We start from the raw sequence: 23,044 nt of genomic DNA on the forward strand, positions 1-23,044 counted from the left end.
TTGGGGAGACCCCAGTGGGGAGGGGAAAGAGGCGGAACTAGAATGCAGGCTCAGAGCTACAAAGACGGTGTTCAGATCCCGGCTCTGCTGCTTACTGGCTGTGTGACCTTGGCCTCTCTGAGCCTCATTCTTCTGCGCAAAATGGAAATAATAGTAGCCGTCCTGTGACATTGGAGAGTATTTAATCTTTCCTCCCCTCAGCATCCTGCACATGCCTGGGCCTGTGCTCGGTATTGCTAGAGACACAGCAGTGACCAACACAGCCCCTAGCTGTGTCCCCATGAGGCTTATAGTCCTGAGGATGGAGGACAGCCTGTCCCCACACAGTGATGACCAGAGTGGGCAGGACTGGAATAAAGTGCTCAAGGGCTCGCATTGCCCAAAGGGGGCACCTAACCTAGCTGTGGGCATCAGGGAAGGCTTCTTGGAGGAGGGGACAGCTGAGCTGATGACAGGAGGATGATTAAGCAGGAAGTTTTCTAGGGAAGTAGTGAGAGTCGAGGAAGAGTGTTTTAAACAGCTGGAACAGCAGGTGCAAAGGTCCTGAGACTGGATTGTGCCTGGGGTGCTCCAGGAACAACAAAGAGGCCAGTGTGTAGGCTGAGGCAGGTGGATCTCCTGAGGTCAGGAGTTCGAGACCACCCTGACCAACACGGCGAAACCCCGTCGCTACTAAAAATACAAAAATTAGCCGGGCGTGGTGGTGGGCGCCTGTAGTCCCAGCTACTCAGGAGGCTGAGGCAGGAGAATTGCTTGAACCCAAGAGGCACAGGTTGTAGTGAGCCAAGATTGTGCCATTGCACTCCAGCTTGGGCGACAGAGCGAGACTCACTACAGGCACCTGCCACCACGCCCGGCCAAGACTCCATCTTAAAAAAAAAAAAAAAAAAATAGAGGCCAGGCACAACGGCTCACACCTGTAATCTCCAACACTTCAGGAGGCCAAGGCAGGCGGATCATTTGAGGTCAGGAGTTCAAGACCAGACTGGCCAACATATAGTGAAATCCCATCTCTACTAAAAAAATACAAAAATTAGCTGGGTGTGGTGGCACACACCAGTAATCCCAGCTACTTGGGAAGCTGAGGCAGGAGAATTGCTTGAACCTAGCAGGCAGAGGTTGCAGTGAGCCGAGATCGTGCCACTGCACTCCAGCCTGGTCAACAGAGCAAGACTGTCTCTAAAAATAAATAAATAAATAAATAAATAAATAAAGGAATTAATTATTATTGATGAATTTCTTCTTGTATGTCCCTGGTGTCTCCTCAACAGACAGCTACGGCGTGGACAAGAAGCGGAAACGGGGGATGCCCGACGTCCTTGGGGAGCTGAACAGCTCTGGTGTGTGCCCTCTGCCCTTTTCTACCTCTATCCCCAGGTTCTGGGGCGGGGACAGCTGACCCCACTGCCCTGTCCACCCCCCAGGCTGGGGAGGAAGGGCTGTCGGGGAACAGGGGTCCTCATCTCTGCCTTCCCTCAGACCCCCATGGCATCGAGAGCAAACGGCGGAAGAAAAAGCCAGCCATCCTGGACCACTTCCTGCCCAGCCACAGCTCAGGTGGGTCCCGGCTACACATAAGCCCCCGTCCCCTGGGTGGGCAGAGGGTAAGTGGCAGCCCTGCTTTTCTGGCCTCCTCACGCCCTCCAAGAGCAGCCACAAGGCGAGTCACTCAGCACTTAGCCAGCAACATCCAGTGGAAAGAATGAGGGCTCTGGAGACAGAATGGAAGTTCTGATCTCTTCTGGACCATTTCCTTGCTATGTGACCTTCGTTAAGTTGCTCTACCTCTCAGAGCCTCAGGGACTCCTTTGAAAAGGCCCAGTACCTACTTAGGTCAGTGGTGTTTTAAAATTTAATCTATTTCTTTTTTTTTTGGAGATGGAGTCTCGCTTTGTTGCCCAGACTGCAGTACAGTGGCATGATCTCAGCTCACTGCAACCTCTGCCTCCCAAGTTCAAGCGATTCTCCTGCTTCAGGATCCCGAGTAGCTGGGACTACAGGCATGCACCACCACGCCCGGCTAATTTTTGCATTTTTTAGTAGAGACGGGTTTCACCATATTGGCCAGGCTGGTCTTGAACTCCTGACCTCAAGTGATCTGCCCTCTTTGGCCTCCCAAAGTGCTGAGATTACAAGCATGAGCCACCACACCTGGCCTTTTTTCTTTTTCTTTTTTTTGAGACTTAGTCTCTCTCTCACCCAGAGTAGTGGTACAACCATAGCTCACTGCAGCTTCAACCTGCTGGGCTTAAGCGATCCTCCCACCTCAGCCTCCTGAGTAGCTGGGACTACAGGCATGCATCACCATGCTTGACTAATTTTTGTATTTTTTGTAGAGACGGGGTATTGCCATGTTGCCCAGGCTGGTCTTGAACGCCTGAGCCCAAGCCATTCTCCTGCCTTAGCCTCCCGAAGTGTTGGGATAACAGGCATGAGCCACAGCGCCTGACTCTCAATACATTTCTTCTTCTTCTTCTTCTTTTTTTTTTTCTCTTGAGACAGAATCTCTGTTGCCCAGGCTAGAGTGCAGTAGTGTGATCTTGGCTCACTGCAACTGCTGCCTCCCAGGTTTGAGAGATTCTTCTGCCTCAGTCTCCCAATTAGCTGGGACTACAGGCGCCCACCACCATGCCTGGCTAATTTTTGTATTTTTAGTAGAGATGGGGTTTCGCCACATTGGCCAGGCTGGTTTCGAACTCCTGACCTCAGGTGATCCTTCGACCTTAGCCTCCTAAAGTGCTGGGATTACAGGCGTGAGCCACAGCGCCTGGTTCTTAATATATTTCTTCTTATGGGTACTGTATGACAGGCACTTAAGTGCTTTCTGTGAGTTTATTCACTTAACCTGTGAGGTATGTGCTGTCATTCCCCTGTTTTACAGGTGAGGAAACTGAAGCCCAGAGAGGTGAAGTCTCTTGCCTGAGGTCACACAGTAGCAAATCTCTGGTGGAACAGGGAGGTGGCCCCTGGGCATCTGTGTAGATGAGTGGTGATATATATGGCATAGGTAGCAGGGAGTTGATGATGGATGAATGGGGGTGGTGGTTGAAGCCAGCCAACCTCAGATTCAGAGCCTGTCTCTGGCCTGTTCTACCCCTGCCTTCATTTCAACTCCCATGCCAGCTTCCAGCTCCCATGAACCCCAATCCTATCTGGCTGCCCTCAGAAAACAAATCTCTAGCCAGGAGTTCGAGCCCAGCCTGGCCATCATGGTGAAACCCTGTCTCTACTAAAAATGCAAAAATTAGCTGGGCGTGGTGACCCATGCCTGTGGTCCCAGCTGCTCGGGAGGCTGAGGCATGAGAATTGCCTGAATCCAGGAGGTAGAGGTCGTGGTGAGCTGAGATTGTGCCACTGAGCTCCAGCCAGGGCAACAAAGAAAGACTCCGTCTCAAAAAGAGAAAAGAAGATAAGAGAAAAAAAACAAGAAAAGAAAAGATGCCTGGATGTGGTGGCTCACGTCTGTAATCCCAGCACTTTGGGAGGCTGAGGGGGGCGGATCATCTGAGGTCAGGAGTTCAAGACCATCCTGGCCAACATGGTGAAACCCCTGTCTCTACTAAAAATACAAAAATTAGTTGAGTGTGGTGGCGCACACCTGTAGTACCAGCTACTCGGGAGGCTGAGGCACGAGAATCACTTGAACTCGGGAGATGGAGGTTGCAGTGAGCCAAGATGGCACCACTGCACTCCAGCCTGGACAACAGAGCGAGACTCTTGTCTCAAAAAAAAAAAAAAAAAAAAAAGAAACAAAAGAAAAGAAAAGAGGAAAAGTCTCTACCCACTGACTACTAACACTAAAAACATAGCCCTCAACACCCAGCTAAGGTACCCAGCTCCTAGCCAGCTACTAACCACTCAGACTGCTGAGCCTGGACCACCTGACCTAGTCCCACCCTGGAGATTTGAAGCTCCATCTGTTCTTCCCCCTGCCCTGCAACTGGTAACCAATGCCTAATAGCTCTGCCGCTAGCAACCACCAATCCTAGCCCACTTCACCAATCTTTGCTCTCCCATTTCCTAAACTCCCTTCCCTATTCATCCACCTTCCCCAGTATCCCAGTTTCCCAAGGTCTAAAGCACCCCTCCCTTGTGGAAGCAGTACCGCCAAGGCACTGCAGTGTAATGGTTAGGAGTATGGCCTCTGGGATCAGACTGGGTTTGAAATCTGAGCCCACAGTTTAGCAGTTTAGTTTGTGTGACCTCTGTGAGCCTTACTTTACTCATCTGTCAGATGGAGACCCTGTCTCTTACAGTCCTTTCCCGAATTTAGTGAGATGATGTCGTACGGTTATTTATCATGGTGGCTGGCGCAGAGTTAGTGCCCAGGAGATATTAGGAACTTGCTTTTTTTTTTTTCTTTTTTTTTTCTTTTTTGAGACAGAGTCTCGCTCTGTCGCCCAGGCTGTAGTGCAGTGGTGTGATCTGGGCTCACTGCAACCTCTGCCTCACGGGTTCACGCCATTCTTCTGCCTCAGCCTCCTGAGTAGGTGGGATTACAGGCGTGAGCCACCACGCCCGGCTAATGTTTTGTATTTTTAGTAGAGACGGGGTTTCACTGTGTTAGGCGGGATGGTCTCGATCTCCTGACCTTGTGATCTGCCTGCCTTGGCCTCCCAAAGTGCTGGGATTACAGGCATGAGCCACCGTGCCCGGCCTAGGAACTTGCATTTTTTTTTTTTTTTTTTTTTGAGACGGAGTTTCACTCTTATTGCTCGGGTTGGAGTGCAATAGTGTGATCTCGGCTCACTGCAACCTCTGCCTCCCGGGTTCAAGCGATTCTCCTGCCTCAGCCTCCTGAGTAGCTGAGATTACAGGCACATGGTGCCGTGCCCAGCTAATTTTTGTATTTTTAGTAGAGACGGGGTTTCACCATGTTGGCCAGGTTGGTCCCGAACTCCTGACCTCAAGTGATCTGCTTGTCTCAGCCTCCCAAAGTGCTGGGATTACAGGCATGAGCCACTGCACCCAACCTGTGATCACATTTAACTGCATTTACAGCAAAACCCAAAATAACAGGGGCTTCAACAGGATGGAACGTTATTTCTTGTCTCACATAAATAGTCCATAGGGACTGAAAGTGGCCCATGCCTATAATCTCAGCACTTTGGGACGCTAAGGTGGGTGGACTGCTTCAGGCCAGGAGTTTGAGACCAGCCTGGCCAATATGGTAAAACCCTGTTTCTACTAAAAATACAAAAATTAGCCAAGTGTGGTGGTGCACATCTGTAGTCCCAGCTACTCAAGAGGCTGAGGCAGGAGAATCACTTGAACCCAGGAGGTGGAGGTTGCAGGGAGCCAAGATTGCATCACTGCACTTTAGCCTGAGCAACAGAACGGGACCCTTCTCAAAACAACAACAACAAAAAACATGCCTGGCACTGTGGCTTACACCTGTAATCCCAGCATATTGGGACGCCAAGGCAGGTAGATCACGAGGTCAAGGGAGAGAGACCATCCTGGCCAACGTGGTGAAACTCCATCTCTACTAAAAACACAAAAGTTAGCTGGGTGTGGTGGCACATGCCTGTAGTCCCAGCTACTCGGGAGGCTGAGGCAGGAGAATCATATGAACCCAAAAGGTGGAGGTTGCAGTGAGCCAAGATGGTGCCACTGTGCTCCAGCCTGGTGACAAGGCAAAAACAAGAAACAAAAAACAGTCTGTAGGTGTGTTCCAGGGACGGTCTGGTAACTGCATGATCATCGAGAGACCCAGGCTTCTGTTATTTTCAGTTTGCCATCTCATGGTGCAAGATGGCTGTTGTAACTCCAGCCATTATGCCCACATTCCAGTTAGCAGAACTTAGTCACATGATCGCATCAGGCTGCAAGGAAGGCTAGAAAAGAGTCCCAGTAGCCTTGTGTCTCTAAGGTTTGTCTTGTTCCAAAAAGAGAGTCCCTCTTTTTTTTTTTTGAGACAGTCTTGCTCTGTTGCCTAGGCTGGAGTGCAGTGGCGCAATCTTGGCTCACTGCAACATCCGCTTCCCAGGTTCAAGTGATTCTCCTGCCTCAGTCTCCCGAGTAGCTGGGATTACAGGCGCCTACCACCACGCCCAATTAATTTTTGTATTTTTGGGAGAGCCAGGGTTTTGCCATGTTGGCCAGGCTGATCTTGAACTTCTGACCTTAGGTAATCTGCCTGCCTCGGCCCACCAAAGTGCTGGGATTACAGGTGTGAGCCACCATGCCTGGCCAGAGAATCCCTCTTACAATGAAACTTTTTGATTTGATTGTTATTTTTTCTCAAGTCCTCATTATGCCTAAGAATGACATTTTTTTTTTTTTTTTGAGACGGAGTCTCGCTCTGTCGCCCAGGCTGGAGTGCAGTGGCCAGATCTCAGCTCACTGCAAGCTCCGCCTCCCGGGTTTATGCCATTCTCCTGCGTCAGCCTCCCGAGTAGCTGGGACTACAGACGTCCGCCACCTCGCCCGGCTAGTTTTTTGTATTTTTTAGTAGAGATGGGTTTCACCTTGTTAGCCAGGATGGTCTCGATCTCCTGACCTCGTGATCCGCCCGTCTCGGCCTCCCAAAGTGCTGGGATTACAGGCTTGAGCCACCGCGCCCGGCCGACATTTATTTTTTCTGACAATTTTGGGACTGGTGACTTCCCAACTTGTGTCTCCCATGGTCTGGAGATTTCACTTTTTGGGTTGTCTCTGTATGTTGGGGGGCTTTGGAACCTATTCTCCTTCCTCACTCTCAGGGAAAACTCTCCACAGCTGTGTAGGAGCATGGTTTCACATGCTAGTTCCACAACAGTTGTGTGAGCCTTCCACTGACTTTCCCCCAGTGCCCTCAGTGCCTTAGTTTACTTCTTATTATCACTACTTTTAGAGACAAGGTCTTGCTCTGTTGCCCAGGCTGGAGTGCAGTGATGTAATCATACTTCCCTGCAGCCTCAAACTGGGCTCAAGCAATCCTTCTGCCTCAGCCTGCCAAGTAGCTGGGACTACAGGCGTGCACCACCACACCCAGCTAACTTTTAAATAATTTTTTCGTAGAGACAGGGTCTGCTATGTTATGTTGGGATTACAGGTGTGAACCACCATGCCAAAAGGCTACATTCTTGGCCTTCAATTTAGTTATTATCTGAGAATGGTGATAGTCCCACATGGATTCTCCTTGGGATTAAGATGGCACCTTAAGGCCAGGCTTGGTGGCTCATACCTGTAATCCCAGCACTTTGGGAGGCTGAGGCAGGTGGATCACCTGAGGTCAGGAGTTTGAGACCAGCCTGGCAAACGTGATGAAACCCCATCTCTACTAAAAAGAATAATTAGCTGGGCGTGGTACATGCCTGTAGTTCCAGCTACTCGGGAGACTGAAGCAGGGGAATCGACTTGAACCGGGGAGGAAGAGGTTGCAGTGAGCCAAGAGTACACGACTGCCTTCCAGCCTGGGTGACAGAATGAGATTCCATCTCAAAAATTAAAAAAAAGGCCACCTTGATATCACATTTTGCAGGAAGTGGGGCATTTGAATTAGGGCCTGGTCAGAAGTTGGCCCTAAATCACACTACACTTCTCTGTCTTCATCCCCGTAGGCCCGTTCCTCCCGCCGTCAGCCCTGCTGCCAGACCCTGACTTCTTCTCTGGCACCGTGTCCCTGCCCGGCCTGGAGCCCCCTGGCGGGCCTGACCTCCTGGATGATGGCTTTGCCTACGACCCTACGGCCCCCACACTCTTCACCATGCTGGACCTGCTGCCCCCGGCACCACCACATGCTAGCGCTGTTGTGTGCAGTGCCGGAGCCGTGGTTGGGGAGCCCCCTGGCCCTGAACCGCTGACGCTGGACTCGTACCAGGCCCCGGGCCCCGGGGATGGAGGCACCGCCAGCCTCGTGGGCAGCAACATGTTCCCCAATCAGTACCGCGAGGCGGCCTTTGGGGGCGGCCTCCTATCCCCGGGGCCTGAAGCCACGTAGCCCCGCGATGCCAGAGGAGGGGCACTGGGTGGGGAGGGAGGTGGAGGAGCTGTGCAATCCCAACCAGGATGTCTAGCACCCCCATCCCCTTGGCCCTTCCTCATGCTTCTGAAATGGACATATTCAAGCCTTGGCGAGAAGCTCCATTGCACGGGTTTCCCCTTGAGCCCATTTTGCAGATGAGGAAACTGAGTCCGGAGAGGAAAAGGGACATGGCTCCCGTGCACTAGCTTGTTAAAGCTGCCTCTGTCACCACATGTGGGGGAACCTTCTCCAGTAGGATTCGGAAAAGATTGTACATATGGGAGGAGGGGGCAGATGCCCGGCCCTTCCTCCCCAGACTTGAAGGTGGGGGGTAGGTTGGTTGTTCAGAGTCTTCCCAATAAAGATGAGTTTTTGAGCCTCGGGAGTTTCGTCTATTCTGCGCTTGGGAAACGCCCTAGTTCCTTACGTAGCAAAGAAAGCCTCCTGGCTGGGGGCTCAGGCCTGTCATCCCAGCACTTTGGGAGGCCAAGGCGGGAGGATCGCTTGAGCTCACGAGTTTGAGATCAGCCTGGGCAACAAGACGAAACCTAGTCTCTACAAAAAATACAAAAATTAGCCGGGCATGGTGGCGCATGCCTGTAGTCCCAGCTACTCGGGAGGCTGAGGTGGGAGAATCGCTTGAACCCAGGAGGCAAAGGTTGCAGTGAGCCTAGATCGCGCCACTCTAGCCTGGGCGACAAAGACAGACTCCGTCTCAGAAAAAAAAATAAAATAAAATAAAAAAGATAAAAAGATGGCTGTAACATTCTAGTTTATGCCCTGAAAAGGGGAATATAGTCATTCTATAGTGTTTGGAGATTTTGGGTTACCCTTAATTGTATGCAAGTTGTCTTACTGTGTATTGTCCCTTAATTTCAGGACTCAGATTTCATGCTTGAAGAAATGCAGGTTAGTTTAAACTTTCAAGGAAATTTTTTTTTTTTTTTTTTGAGATGGAGTCTGGCTCTGTCGCCCAGGCTGGAGTGCAGTGGCTGGATCTCAGCTCACTGCAAGCTCCGCCTCCCGGGTTTACGCCATTCTCCTGCCTCAGCCTCCCGAGTAGCTGGGACTACAGGCGCCCGCCACCTCGCCCAGCTAGTTTTTTTGTATTTTTTAGTAGAGACGGGGTTTCACCGTGTTTGCCAGGATGGTCTCGATCTCCTGACCTCGTGATCCGCCCGTCTCGGCCTCCCAAAGTGCTGGGATTACAGGCTTGAGCCACCATGCCCGGCCTCAAGGAAATTTTTAAGGTGGCAAAAGGTTTTAGTGGCATATACATCTTAATCTGTAGATGGGAGTGATTAGCTGTTTAAAAGTTGAAATGTGACTGAAAAGGAAATGGAGTAGGGCAAATTTTAAATGGGATTATTTTTCATCTTCAAACAGGCAGACCTGTTATCCTAAACTAGGGTTTTTAATGACCACAGCAAGCAAGCATGCAGCTTACCGCTTGAAAGACAGGGTCTTTCCTCACCCAAGCTGGAGTGCAGTGGCCCTCTGAAGCTTACTACAGCCTCAGACGTCTGGGCTCAAGTGATCCTCAGCCTCCCAATGGTCTTTGTAGACAGCCTGATGGAGTCTCATGGCACAAGAAGATTAAAACAGTGTCTCCAATTTTAATAAATTTTTGCAATCCAAAAAAAATAATAAATAAAAATAAAAATAAAAATAAATAAATAAAATAAAAAAGATAAAAAGATAAAGCATCCAAGCTCTTCCCTTCTCGGTTCTACCGCTTCTTCCTCTGACCCCGCCCCTCTCAACCCTAGGACCCGCCCCTCACGTCGGCGGAACTGCGCTGTGCAGAGCTCCACCACGCTCCGCCCCCTCTCCCTAGCGCGGCCTTTCATTTCCGCTTCCTGTGCGGGCAGCGCGCGAGCGCAGCTTTGGGAGGCGGAGACCAGCCGGTGAGTGCAGGCGGCGGGCTCGACCTCCCGGTTTTCGGGCAGGCGTCAGCCCAGCTTCTCCCTTTCCTTAGGCTTTTCCCATACTGCTGTAGGCTTCTGCTGCGTCCCGGCCCCGAGGATCGCTCGTCCCTCACCCCATTCGGCCTGACGGGCCTCAGGCCGCGCCCGTGCCCCGGCTGTGGGCCAGAAGTTGCCGCGTCGGACTCGGCCTTCGGCCAACAGCTTATCACAGTCCCCGCCCCCATGTCAAAAAAAAAACCAAAAAAACAATCCAGCCCAAATCCTCAGGCCGCGACGCGATCCACAAGCCCTGTCCAAACCTTCGGTCTCCTCCCTTTCCCACAAGCCCTGCCCCCAAGCTCAGCCCACGCCCTCCCGTCAGCCAACTCCGCCTCTCTCAAGCTCTACCCTCTTTTTCCTTGGGTACTCTCCACACCCTGCCATCTAGATCCCATCTTTAGACCTCAACTTCACCCTGGTCTCCTTGCAACACTCTCTTCCCGTGTTCCTACTCCCTCTAGCATCTTCATCTTCCGCCACGCCCTTCACCTGTCCTCGACCTCCACCTTCATGCAACTGCACTGTTCCCTTAAAGGCTTTCTCCGATTTCCTCCACCTGCCTTCATCCTTACCTTCCTTATCCCTCTAGCACCCAGACTCATACCCACGCATGGCCCCTAGTGGGAGCCTTTTCAGCTCTTCTCTTTCCCTTGAGCTCCAGCCTTAGGTGCTCAGGGTTTGCCGTCTGACCCTACTTCAAACTACTGACCCTACTGATGTTTCAAAACTTTCATCCCCGACTCCAGCGCATGGAATGTAGGACACCCCTTTCCCAGGGATGCTCACCTCAGAATCACCTAAGGGTTTTTTAGAATGCCCAAGTTGCCAGATCGAAGTTGTTAGGGATGGACTTGAACATCTGGCATACCGTTCTGCAGCTTCACTTCTGCTCCCTGAAGCTAAGCGATGTGTTGTTTGGGATCGACTCTGTCACCAACTTGTTAGATGACTTTGATTCTGCCCATATGGTTTTCACAGCCCATCTGCCTTTCCTGGTCCCTTCATCCCTCAGGTTGAGGCCCCAGGCTTGGCCTCACCACAATGTGGCACGAGGCTCGGAAGCATGAGCGGAAACTTCGAGGCATGATGGTCGACTACAAGAAGAGGGCGGAGCGGAGACGGGAGTATTATGAAAAGATCGTGAGTAACTGGCCTTTCGTCTGGGGTGGGGGACCCTAGTTTGGGGGACACAGGTCATCCTGGTAAAATCTGGGCTTGGAAGTATGTCAAGACAAGAGGCTTATTTCCTCAGGAGTATATTCATTAATCTTTTCTTGAGCATAATCATTGTTAGGATCCCAAGAGCTTCTGTTTGTTGTAACATACTGTGTCGTTTGGTGTGGCCTCCCAGTGCCGATCTGGTGTTAGCAAGAAAAAGGGAAGTCTCTGTAATCCTCAGAGCAGTCCTGACGTTAGACTGGCCACCTCCAGAACGTTGTCTGTTTTGCTTGTTGCTGGGTTCCCCATTCCCAGAAGAGCTCAGCCACTCTTGAGGTTTGGCTTGGCACACAATAGGAGTGAGTATTAAGTTGGCTGGGCGCGGTGGCTCACACCTGTAATCCCAGCACTTTGGGAGGCCGAGGTGGGCAGATCACCTGAGGTCACGAGTTCGAGACCAGCCTGGCAAAAATGGTGAAATCCCGTTTCTACTAAAGATACATAAATTAGCCAGGCTTAGTGGTGTGTGCATGTAGTCCCAGCTACTCGGGAGGCTGAGGCACGAGAATTGCTTAGCCTGGGAGGGGGAAGCTGCAGTGCACGGAGATGGCGCCACTGCACTCCAGCCTGGGTGACAGAGCTAGATTCTGTCTCAAAAAAAAGGAAAAAAAAAAAAAGGAGTGAATATTAAGTGAAACCTGACCACTTCCCTCTCCTGTTTGATGCTTCAGTTGTTTTGGGGGGAAGACCAAACTATCCCTGGCCTAAAAGACCCTTGTGGTCTGACCACTGAGCTTCATCCTTGGACAGCTCCACTGGCCTTCTATTTCTGCCACCACGGGGCTTTGGCCTGTATTACCCCCTCCTCACCTGTTTAACTCCTCTGTTTCCTTGGGATCCCAGCTTGAAATGGCACCTGTTTACTAGGTTCAGTTTTCCTGTCAGATGACATTTATATAGACATTTTCCATTTGCTCCTGTATTACTGCCCCAGCCTCCTCTCTGGTCCGCTGGCCTCCAGTCCTGGCTCCTCCAGTCTATCCTCCCTAGAAGAGTCCAAGAGGCCTTTCTAAAGCGCAAAACTGACCCTGTCCCTTTCTTGCTCACAGCACCTCTATGGCTTCTAAGTACCCTTGAGAGAAAGCCTAGGCTCCTCACTGTGGCCTTTAGGGTCCTGCATGGCCTGGTCTTTGCCCCTCCTCCAGACTCACACCACCCCACACTCTGCCTTGTTCCTTTGCACAAGTCATTTTGGCCTCCTTGCTATTCCTCCACTGACCCAAGCACTCCCCAGCCACAGGACCTTTGTATGAGCTCTTCCCATACCTGGTTAACTACTGCTCATCTGTCAGATCTCAGTCCTCAGAGCAGTCTTGTTTCCCGAGCTCAGTCAGGTGTCCTCTAAAGATGCCGTAATCGTAGCTCCCTTTCCTTCCCCTTTGTGGAATTTAACACACTTAAGATACACATACATGGGCCTGGTGTGGAGGCTCATGCCTGTAATCCCAGCATTTTGGAAGGCCGAGGTGGGTGGATCACCTCAGGTCAAGAGTTTGAGACCAGCCTGGGCTAACATGGTGAAACCTCGTCTCTACTAAAAATACAAAAATTAGCCAGGCGTGGTGGCGGGCACCTGTAATCCCAGCTACTTGGGAGGCTGAGGCAGGAGAATTGCTTGAACCTGGGAGGCAGAGGTTGCATTGCTCTCCACCCTGGGCAACAGTGAGACTCCACCTCAAAAAAAATACACACACACACTCACACACTCGCACACACGCATACACAGGTTGAACATCCCTAATTCAAAATCCGAAATGCTCCAAGTTTTCTTTTTTTTTTTTTTTTGAGACAGAATCTTGCTCAGTTGCCCAGGCTGGAGTGCAGTGGTGTGATCTCAACTCGCTGCAACCTCCACCCCCCAGGTTCACGCTATTCTCCTGCCTCAGTCAACCTCCTGAGTAGCTGGAATTACAGGCGTGTGCCACTATGCCTGGCTAATTTTTGTACTTTTTGTAGAGACAGGGTTTCACCATGTTGGTCAGGCTGGTCTTGAACTCCCGACCACAGGTGATTTGCTTGCCTCGGCCTCCCAAAGTGCTGGGATTACAGGCGTGAGCCACCGCGCCCGGCTAGCTCCAAAATCTGAAACTGTCTGTGTACTGACACGATGCCGCACTACAAGTGGAAAGTTTCATATATAAGTACTTAACACAAACTTCGTTTCATGCACAAAATTATTTAAAATATTGTATACAGTTACCTTCAGGCTGTGCTTATAAAGTATAAATGAATTCGGTCTTTGGACTTGGGTGCCATCCCTAAGATATCTCATTATGAATAGGCAAATATTCCAAAATCTGAAAAAATCCAAAACATTTCTGATCCCAAGCACTTCAGATAAGGAATACTTAACAGTGTGTGTGCGTGTGTGTATAAAATATGCTTATCCATTCATACGTATATGCACATACCCAGCTCTGTGAGCCTGGGGCTAGTTGTATTTGGGTCACATTTGTACCGTAGGGTTGGGTCCGTCAAATACAGTTTGAAAGAATAGATGAATAAAACAATATTAACAATAGTAATTAACCATTTAATTGATCCTTCACAGGCACCCTGAGGCCATGTGAGAGGGCTTTAGATGCAGGATTTTTTTTGAATCCCCTGCAGTCACCTGTGAGACAGAGACCGCTCTTAACCTCCACTCAGCAGAGAAGAGGAAGCTCTAAGAGCTCTTCGCTTGCCTCTACCACCCAGGAAGGAACCAGAGGGCTAAAGAGAGAGCTCATCTTTGATAGCATCAGAATGATGTGGCCATGAGAGCAAGGCCTGGGTCTCTGTGGGTCATAGCTGAGGCCCCAGCACTGGCCTAGGAACACAGCACTCAGGAATGAATAGCTGCCTTTTTTTTTTTTTTTTTTTGAGATGGAGTCTTACTCTGTCACCCAGGCCGGAGTGCAGTGGCATGATCTCAGCTCAGTGCAACCTTCGCATCCTGGGTTCAAGCAATTCTCCTGCCTTAGCCTCCCAAGCAGCTGGGACTATAGGTTCCCGCCCCCACGCCTGGCTAATTTTTGTATTTTTAGTAGAGACGGGGTTTCACCATGTTGGCCAGGCTGGTCTCAAACTCCTGACCTCAAGTGATCCGCCCACCTTGGCCTCCCAAAGTGCTGGGATTACAGACGTGAGCCACCACACCCGGCCTAGCTGCCGTTTTTTAAGGGCCCATGGTGTGCCAGACCCAGTGCCCACCAACTTGGCATAGTAGTCCTTTTAACAGGCCTAGGAGGTGGGTATTAATCATGCCTGTGTTAAAGGTGATGCCACGATAACAGCTAACGCTGTTGAGCAGTTCTCTGGTAACCACGGTGCTAACTACTTGGCTTGTATCTCCGCTTCATCAAAGCCACACCCCAGACTAGGAGGTGGTTCTTATTATTTCCATTTTACAGAGGACAAAACTGGAGCACAGAGATGCGTGGCTTACAGTCACACAGCACGAGGGCAGAGCTGGCACTGTAACCCAGTCTCTGACACTTAAGCTCTCTAGCTTTTCACCTGTGCCTTATCGTGCAGAAATAGAGGTTCAAAAAGATGAGGCATAGCAAGACCCCATCTCTGCAAAAAATAATTTTAAAAAATTAGCCAGGGCCGGGCGCGGTGGCTCAAGCCTGTAATCCCAGCACTTTGGGAGGTCGAGGCGGGCGGAACACGAGGTCAGGAGATCAAGACCATCCCGGCTAACACCGTGAAACCCCGTCTCTACTAAAAGATACAAAAAACTAGCCGGGCGTGATGGCGGGCACTTGTAGTCCCAGCTATTCAGGAGGCTGAGGCAGGAGAATGGCGTGAACCCGGGGGGCGGAGCTTGCAGTGAGCCGAGATCGTGCCACTGCACTCCAGCCTGGGGCACAGAGCAAGACTCCGTCTCAAAAAAAAAAAAAAAATTAGCCAGATTTGGTGGCATATGCCTGTGGTCTCAGCTACTCGGGAGGCAGAGGCAAGATGAGACCTGGGAGGGTGGGGCTACAGTGAGCTGTGATTGCACCACTGCACTGGAACCTGGGTGACAGAGTGAGACCCTGTCTCAAAAAGGAAAGGTGAGGCGACTTGCCCAAGGCGACACAGCCAGGAGGCGAGATACCATCATGGTTAGTCCTTAGAATTTGGGAGTCATGGGGCTCTGGGTTCAAATTCTAGCGATCCCACTTACCTATAGCGTGACGTGGGCAAGTGACTGTCTCCCTGAACCCATTTCCTATTCCACATGTGAAATGATGTCACATGGACAATCAGCTTTGGCTCTAACAAACCTAGAACATCTATCAGTGGCTTAAACAAGAGAGATGTTTATTTCTTAGTCACAGAAAAGCCAAAAGGTAGCCAGTTAGCTGAGGGACCTAAGCTGCTTCTGTTTTGTTCTCCTGGGCACAGCTTCCCTTCCCATTGTTGCGTCAAGGTCTAAGAGGCTGTGGCCATCATGTCTTCATTCTCTCCAGCAGTGAGGGAGAAGGGAGGAAAAGGGGCAACGCGCTCATACCATTCGTTGAGAAAGTTTCTAAGCCAGGTGTGGTGGCTCACGCCTGTAATCCCAGCACTTTGGGAGGCCGAGGCAGGAGGATTGCTTGAGCCCAGGAGTTCGAGACCAGCCTGGACAACATGGTGAAACCCAGTCAATACCAAAATATACAAAAATTAGCCAGGCATGGTGGCGTGCATCTGCAGTCTCAGCTCCTCAAGAGGCTGAGGTGAGAGGATCTCTTGAGCCCAGAAGGTGGAGGCTGCAGCGAGCTGTGATTGTACCACTGCACTCCAGCCTGAGTGGGAGAGTAAGACCCTGTCTTAAAAAAAAAAAAAGTTTCTGGATGTTTTCCTGTAACATTTCCACTCCTCCCCTGCTGACCAGGAAGTAGTCTCGTGAAAAACTGTAAGGAAGGCTAAGAGGTATAGACTTTATTTTGGGTCGCCCTGACCAGATATATTTGGAGTTCTATTACTGTTGTAGGAAAGGGAATAGATGTTGGTTGCCAATTAATGGTTTGCCACAAACAGCGGAGGCAAGAGCACGTCCCTCGATGTTGCTGGAGTGTTGGACGTACAGACCGCTGAGAGAGGCCTGGCCAGTGTCGCTATTGCTCAGTAAATATTAGTTCTTGTTATTGACGTTACTGTTCCTGCTAGAGCTGGAGTTGGATCCAGGTGGAGGGATGGTGCAAAGGAAGGAAGGGTGGAGCTGGGACTCCAGGCCCCCTCCCTGTTAGCAAGGGAGCTTGCTGCATTGTATTCCCTTTCAGGACAGTGGTGACGATCAGCCCCTCTCACTGGATAACGGGAAAGAGCTCAAAGAACCAATGTCTGTGGGTGCTTTGTGGTGCAGGCCTGTACAAGCAGCCATTGTCCCTGTATGTGAACGTGACCTGCCTTCCGATCTGGGCTGCCAAGCTGTGGGTTATGGCTGGGCCATGGCTGATGGCTGCTTTGAGGAGGGGGCTCTCATACTCAGTCTTGGGCCGAGAGCGGAGGCTGTGGAGCGAGTGTCAGTGAAGCTGCGGTAGATTGTGGCAGGCTGAATGAGCGTGTCCAGATGCAGTTGGTTTCTCTTCCTGATTTGTCCTTGGTGCCTGCTTTCTCTCCCTGTCTTCAGTCCCAAGCAGACTCCGGTTTTGTCATTGCTTCTGTCCTTGTCTACTTTCCATTTTAATCAGTGGTTTGGATAAAGAAACAGAATCCTTTGTTGATATGGAAATGAGAAATAAACGGGTCGCAGCTCAGGTGTGGTCTCCTCCAGGAAGCTCCAGACTGACCCCCAAAGTCTGGGTCAGGTGTTCCCACTGTGGGCCCCCATCTCAGCGCTGTCCACTCTAGGTGTCCTGATGTGGGGACAAGTCTGTCTCGAGGCCTGCTTAACAGTTGAATGAATGAATGAGCAACTTCATGAACTCCTCTGACCCAATCTGATCCTAGAGACAGGATAATCCAGTGGTTAAGAGTTGGTTTTAGGCAGGGCGCGGTGACTCATGCCTGTAATACCAACACTTTGGGAGGCTGAGGCAGGCAGATCACCTGAGGTCAGGAGTTCGAGACCAGCCTCACCAACATGGAGAAACCTCATCTCTACTAAAAATACAGAATTAGCCAGGCATTGTGGTGCATGCCTGTAATCCCAGCTACTCGGGAGGTTGGGGCAGGAGAGCCCGGGAGGCAGAGATTGCGGTGAGCCGAGATCGTGCCATTGCAGCTCAGCCTGGGCAGCAAGAGCGAAACTCTGCTCCAAAAAAAAAAAAAAAAAAAAAAAAAGTGGATTTTTGGATCTCGAAAACACTTATGCACTTACGTTCATTATAGCATTATTCGCAATAGCCAAGACGTGGATGCAAGCTAAATGTCCATTGAGGGATACATCGAGAAAGAAAATGTGGTCTTTACACATAATGCAATATTATTCAGAGCCCCATGGCTCTGAGCCTCAGTTTGCTCATCTGTAACATGGGCATAAGAATAGTATCAGCTGGGCGTGGTGGCTCATGCCTGTAATCCCAGCACTTTGGGAGGCTGAGACAGGCAGATCATGAGGTCAGGAGTTCGAGACCAGCCTGGCCAATATGGTGAAACCCCATCTCTGCTAAAAATACTAAAATTAGCCAAGTGTGGTGGCGTTCACCTGTAGTCCCAGCTACTCGGGAGGCTGAGGCAGGAGAATCGCTTGAACCTGGGAGGTGGAGGTGGAAGTGAGCTGAGATCATGCTACTTGCACTTTAGTCTGGGCAACAGAGCGAGACTCTGTCTCAAAAAAAAAAAAAAAATGTAATCCCAGCATTTCGGGAGGCCGAGCCGGGCGGGTCACGAGGTCAGGAGATTGAGACCATCCTGGCTAACACGGTGAAACCCCGTCTCTACTAAAACAAAAACAAAAACAAAAAAAAAACTAGCCGGGCGTGGTGGCGGGCGCCTGTAGTCCCAGCTACACGGGAGGCTGAGACGGGAGAATGGCGTAAACCCGGGAGGCAGAGCTTGCAGTGAACTGAGATCTGGCCACTGCACTCCAGCCTGGGCAACAGAACGAGACTCCGTCTCAAAAAAAAAGAAAAAAAGAATAGTACCTTCTGGCCAGGTGTGGTGGCTCACACCTGTAGTGTCAGCACTTTGGGAGGCCGAGGTGGGCAGATCACGAGGTCAGTAGTTCGAGACCAGTCTAGCCAACATGGTGAAACCCCATCTCTACTAAAAATACCAAAATTAACGAAGTGTGGTGGTGGGCACCTGTAATCCCAGCTACTCAGGAGGCTGAGGCAGGAGAATCGCTTGAACTTGGGAGGCAGAGGTTCCAGTGAGCCGAGATCGCACCAGTACACTCCAGCCTGGGTGACATAGAAAGACTCTGTCTCAAAAAAAAAAAAAGGGGGGGGGCTGGGCGTGGTGGCTCACGCCTGTAATCCCAGCACTTTGGGAGGCCGAGGCGGGTGGACCAGAAGGTCAGGAGATTGAGACCATCCTGACTAACACGGTGAAACCCCGTCTCTACTAAAAATACAAAAAAAGAAAATTAGCTGGTCGAGGTGGCGGGCGCCTGTAGTCCCAGCTACTTGGGAGGCTGAGGCAGGAGGATGGCATGAACCCGGGAGGCGAAGGTTGCAGTGAGCCAAGATCGCACCACTGCACTCCAGCCTGGGCGACTGAGCAAGACTCGGTCTCAAAAAAAAAAAACAAAACAAAACAGAATAGTATGTTTCTCCCATGGTTGTGACATTCGAGTGAGCCAGTACACATAAAACAGTGCCTGGTTTTTTGTAGGGTTCATTGACTTTTCCAGAATCTCCCAACAGAACCAGGCCCTGGACTCCAGGTGTTTACTCCCAGCTCAGTGCTTTTTCCTTTCTGTGAAGCTGACGCTGCCAGTAGCTTCCTTGTACCTGCCAAATTCTGTCCTGCAAACAGTGTCCCATGAGTCCTGGCTGTGGGAACAGGGCATTTGGCCTGGAACAGCCTCAAGAGTATGATGGGATCTTGACCTTGGACTTGGCTGGCCTGTCCCAGGGCAGAGGGAGTGGGGTGCGCTGTGTGACCCCAGCTGAGGAATCAGCTAAGGGATCCAGGGAGGCAGGTGAGGTGCAGCGTGAGGAGGTGACTCCAGCAGCGCCACCTCGCTGGGCCTGTGGTTTTGAGCGTTCCTTAGAGTCAATTTTGTTTAGGTGTGAAATGAGAGTTACAGCAGCCCAGCACCTGGCGCGTCGTGAGTGCGGGGTTGAAACTAGCCGGGTATTAGCCGTGGTCCCTGGTGAGTGACTCAACTCCTTCCAGCCCGGACTGCACCTGCTCATCTGCCAGCTGAGGGCCAGGGTTGGAGATGGAGACAGAGTGAGGAGGTACAGGAGCTTGGAAACTTGGAGCTGGCATTTTTTTCCTGAAGGGGCTCAGAGTCCTCATCTGTTAGTAAGGATTATTCCTCTCTTTCCTTCATTGGGTGTTCTCGAGCGCCTGCTGTGAGCCAGGCCCTGTTCTAGGCTCTAGGGTTATAGCAGCCAAAACAGAGCCCTGCCTCCTGGGAGTTGCGTTCTAGCATGGGAGAAAGGTGATGGATGAATATTAGGCCTAGAGGCAGGTGGTAGCAGGTGCTCAAAAGAACACAAGTGGAGTTCAGTGAGTGAATTGTGTGGTATGTGAATTACATCTCAATAAAGCCACAGAGCGAAGGAGCTTGCATAGATAAGTGGGGAGCTATTTAGATAGGGTCACTGAGGACGGCTTTTAGGAGGAGATCTGAAATAAACGGGGGAGCAGCAAGCGCAGAGGTCCTGAGCGGAAGTGCGGGGCATGTCTGGAACGCCCAAGGAATGGCATGAGGGCCAGTGTGCCTGGAGCAGAGTAGGGGAGGGGAGAAGTCAGAGAGGGACAGGCCAGCACCTGTGAGGGCTGAGCTGTCAGGGGGTGGGGGGTGGGGGGTGGAGTGTGGCCCAACAAGTGTCAGTGAATCCCCTGGAGGCAGAGCCCAGGGACAAGGTGGTCCAGGTGAGAGGGGATGTTGGGTGGGGCTAGGGGTGAGGGGGTGAGAAGTGACTGGACTCTGGGTGTATGTCACCGGGAGCTGGGTCAGGATTTCATGGACAGCACAGCAGCCGCTCCTACGGCTCTGGTAGGCTCCTCTGGGAGCACCCAGCGAGAGGTCATCCAGGGCCCAGCTCTCTGGAAGCTCAGTCGTGGGAGTTGCCAGATTTTTTTCTGATCATGACACTCTTACGATGACTTGGACTTGTGACCCCTGCACGAAGGCAAAGACCTGAGGGCCATCGACTCGGGACAGTCTTCCCTGTCTTAGTAGCTGTTTTTTTTTTTTTTTTGGCTCATGCATAACAGTGGTAGGGACTTAGTGCCCTTTGGACTTTTTTTTTTTTCTTTTCTTTTTGGTTGTTTTTACAAACAGCTCATTGAGATAAAGTTCACAGTTCGCTCATTGAAGGATGTAATTCAGTGCTTTTCAGCATGGATTGTGCAACTATCACCACAATCAAATGTTAGAACATTTTCGTTACCCCAAAAAGAAGCCCCGACTGGCACGGTGGCTCACGCCTGTAATCCCAGCCCTTTGGGAGGCCAAGGCAAATGGATATCTTGAGGTCAGGAGTTCGAGACCAGCCTGGCCAACATGGTGAAACCAAGGCGCTCCTAAAATTAGAAAAAATGAGCTGGGCGTGGTGGCGGGCACCTGCAGTTCTAGCTACTTGGGAGGCGGAAGCAGGAGAATCACCTGAACCTGGGAGGCAGAGGTTACAGTGATCTGAGATAGTGTCACTGCACGCCAGCCTGGGTGACAGAGCAGAGAGCAAGACTCTGTCTCAAAAAAAAAAAAAAAGGAAACCCTGTACCTATTTGCAGTGAGTCCCATTCCCCCAACTCCTCAGCGCTGATCTCCTCTTGGCCTCTGTGGATTTGCCTATTCTGGACATTGCATAGAAATGGGATTGCACAATGGGTGGCCTTTTGTGACTGGCTTCGGTTGCTTAGCAGAATGTTTTTGAGGCTCGTCCATGTTGTAGCAGATAGCAGAACTTTATTCCTTTTCATTGCTGAATAATATTCCACTGTGTGGATGGTCCACATTTTGTTGATCTGTTCATCCATTAAGGACCTTTGGGTTGTTCCCACCTTCTGGCTATTGTGAATAATGCTGCTAGGAACGTTTGTGTACAAGTATTTGAGTACCTGTTTCCAATTCTTTGGGGTATATACCTAGGAGTGGAATTGGTAATTCATTGGCCATGGAGTAATTATTTAAAACTTGAGGCCGGGCTCAGTGGCTCACGCCTGTAATCCCAGCACTTTGGGAGACTGAGGCGGGTGGATCACCTGAGTTTGAGAGTTTGAGACCAGCCTGACCAACGTGGAGAACCCCATCTCTATTAAAAATACAAAATTGGCCAGGCACGGTGGCTCAAGCCTGTAATCCCAGCACTTTGGGAGGCTGAGACGGGCGGATCACGAGGTCAGGAGATCGAGACCATCCTGGCTAACATGGGGAAACCCCATCTCTACTAAAAAATACAAAAAACTAGCCGGGCGAGGTGGCGGGCGCCTGTAGTCCCAGCTACTCGGGAGGCTGAGGCAGGAGAATGGCGTAAACCCGGGAGGCGGAGCTTGCAGTGAGCTGAGATCCGGCCACTGCACTCCAGCCTGGGCGACAGAGTAAGACTCCATCTCAAAAAAAAAAAAAAAATACAAACTTAGCCGGGCGTGGTGGCACATGCTTGTTAATCCCAGCTACTCGGCAGGCTGAGGCAGGAGAATCGCTTGAACCTGGGAGGTGGAGGTAGCAGTGAACTGAGATCGCGCCATTGCACTCCAGTTGAAGAACCTAATTTCTCTACATTCTTGTCACTACTTTTTTTTTTTTTTTTTTTTTTTTTTTTTTGAGACAGAGTCTCGCTCTGTTGCCCAGGCTGGAGTGCAGTGGCCGGATCTCAGCTTACTGCAAGCTCCACCTCCCAGGTTTGCGCCATTCTCCTGCCTCAGCCTCCTGAGTAGCTGGGACTACAGGCGCCCGCCACCTCGCCCGGCTAGTTTTTTGTATTTTTTAGTAGAGACGGGGTTTCACTGTGTTAGCCAGGATGGTCTCGATCTCCTGACCTCATGATCCGCCCGTCTCGGCCTCCCAAAGTGCTGGGATTACAGGCTTGAGCCACTGCGCCCGGCTTTTTTTTTTTTTTTTTAAGATGGAGTCTTGCTCTTGTCCCTCGGGCTGGAGTGCAATGGCGCGATCTCGGTTTACTACAGCCTACCTCTGCCTCCCAGGTTCAAGCGATTCTCTTGCCTCAGCCTCCCAAGTAGCTGGGATTACAGGCACCTGCCACCATGGCTGGCTAATTTTTTTTGTATTTTTAGTAGAGACAGGGTTTCACCATGTTGGCCAGGCTGGTCTCGAACTCCTGACCTCAGGTGATCCGCCTGCCTCGGCCTCCCAAAGGGCTGGGATTACAGGGGTGAGCTACTACGCCCGACCTACTACTTGTTATAGTCTGTCCTTTCCATGTCAGCCAGCCTAGTATGGGTGAAGTGGTATCTTGTGGTTCTGATTGGCATTTCCCTGATGGCTAGTGATGTTGGTCATCTTTCCACGTGTGGATGCAGTCTGGTCCAGGCTGGAGTGCCGACACCCGTCTCCAAATGAATGGCCCTGAGGATGAGAGGTGAAGAGTTGTGGGCACTGATATTTTAGAGAGCGAGGTCTTCGTACTGGCCACCACCTCGAGAGGAACAAATTCCTTATTTACTTTCTTTTTTTTTTTTCTTTTTTTGAGATAGAGTCTTACTCTGTCACCCGGGCTAGAGTGCGGTGACACAATTTCAGCTCACTGCAACTTCCGCCTCCCAGGTTCAAGCGATTCTTCTGCCTCAGGCTCCCAAGTAGCTGGGATTACAGGCATGTGTCACCACGCCCAGCTAATTTTTTTGTATTTTTAGTAGAGCCTGGGTTTCGCCA

General features: G+C 50.9%; 2 protein-coding genes across 5 annotated transcripts in view; both read left to right on the top strand.

The window, feature by feature from the left end:
- The window catches only part of LOC105478672 (RELB proto-oncogene, NF-kB subunit), a 41,775-nt gene extending 33,451 nt beyond the window's left edge, over positions 1-8,324 (top strand). The window contains exons 9-11 of the mRNA XM_071087126.1: positions 1,272-1,340; positions 1,480-1,557; positions 7,545-8,324. Of these exons, the coding sequence (XP_070943227.1) occupies positions 1,272-1,340; positions 1,480-1,557; positions 7,545-7,924 (527 nt within the window). The 3' untranslated portion in view covers positions 7,925-8,324. The remainder of the gene's footprint in view (positions 1-1,271; positions 1,341-1,479; positions 1,558-7,544) is intronic.
- A 1,446-nt stretch (positions 8,325-9,770) lies between these two features.
- The window catches only part of CLASR (CLK4 associating serine/arginine rich protein), a 32,082-nt gene continuing 18,808 nt past the window's right edge, over positions 9,771-23,044 (top strand). For 3 of the 4 annotated variants that reach the window (XR_985355.2, XM_011735920.2, XM_011735918.2), the window contains exons 1-2: positions 9,771-9,855; positions 10,928-11,055. Coding sequence is in view for 3 of the 4 variants with exons in the window: in XM_011735920.2 (XP_011734222.2) it covers positions 10,957-11,055 (99 nt within the window). In the remaining variant the exon portion in view is untranslated. Of the gene's footprint in view, positions 9,856-10,893; positions 11,056-23,044 lie in introns of all 4 variants that reach the window. The other variant, XM_011735919.3, reaches the window with a different exon arrangement.

This window comes from Macaca nemestrina, chromosome 20 (assembly GCF_043159975.1).
Source record: "Macaca nemestrina isolate mMacNem1 chromosome 20, mMacNem.hap1, whole genome shotgun sequence".
NCBI classification, from domain to species: Eukaryota; Metazoa; Chordata; class Mammalia; order Primates; family Cercopithecidae; genus Macaca; species Macaca nemestrina.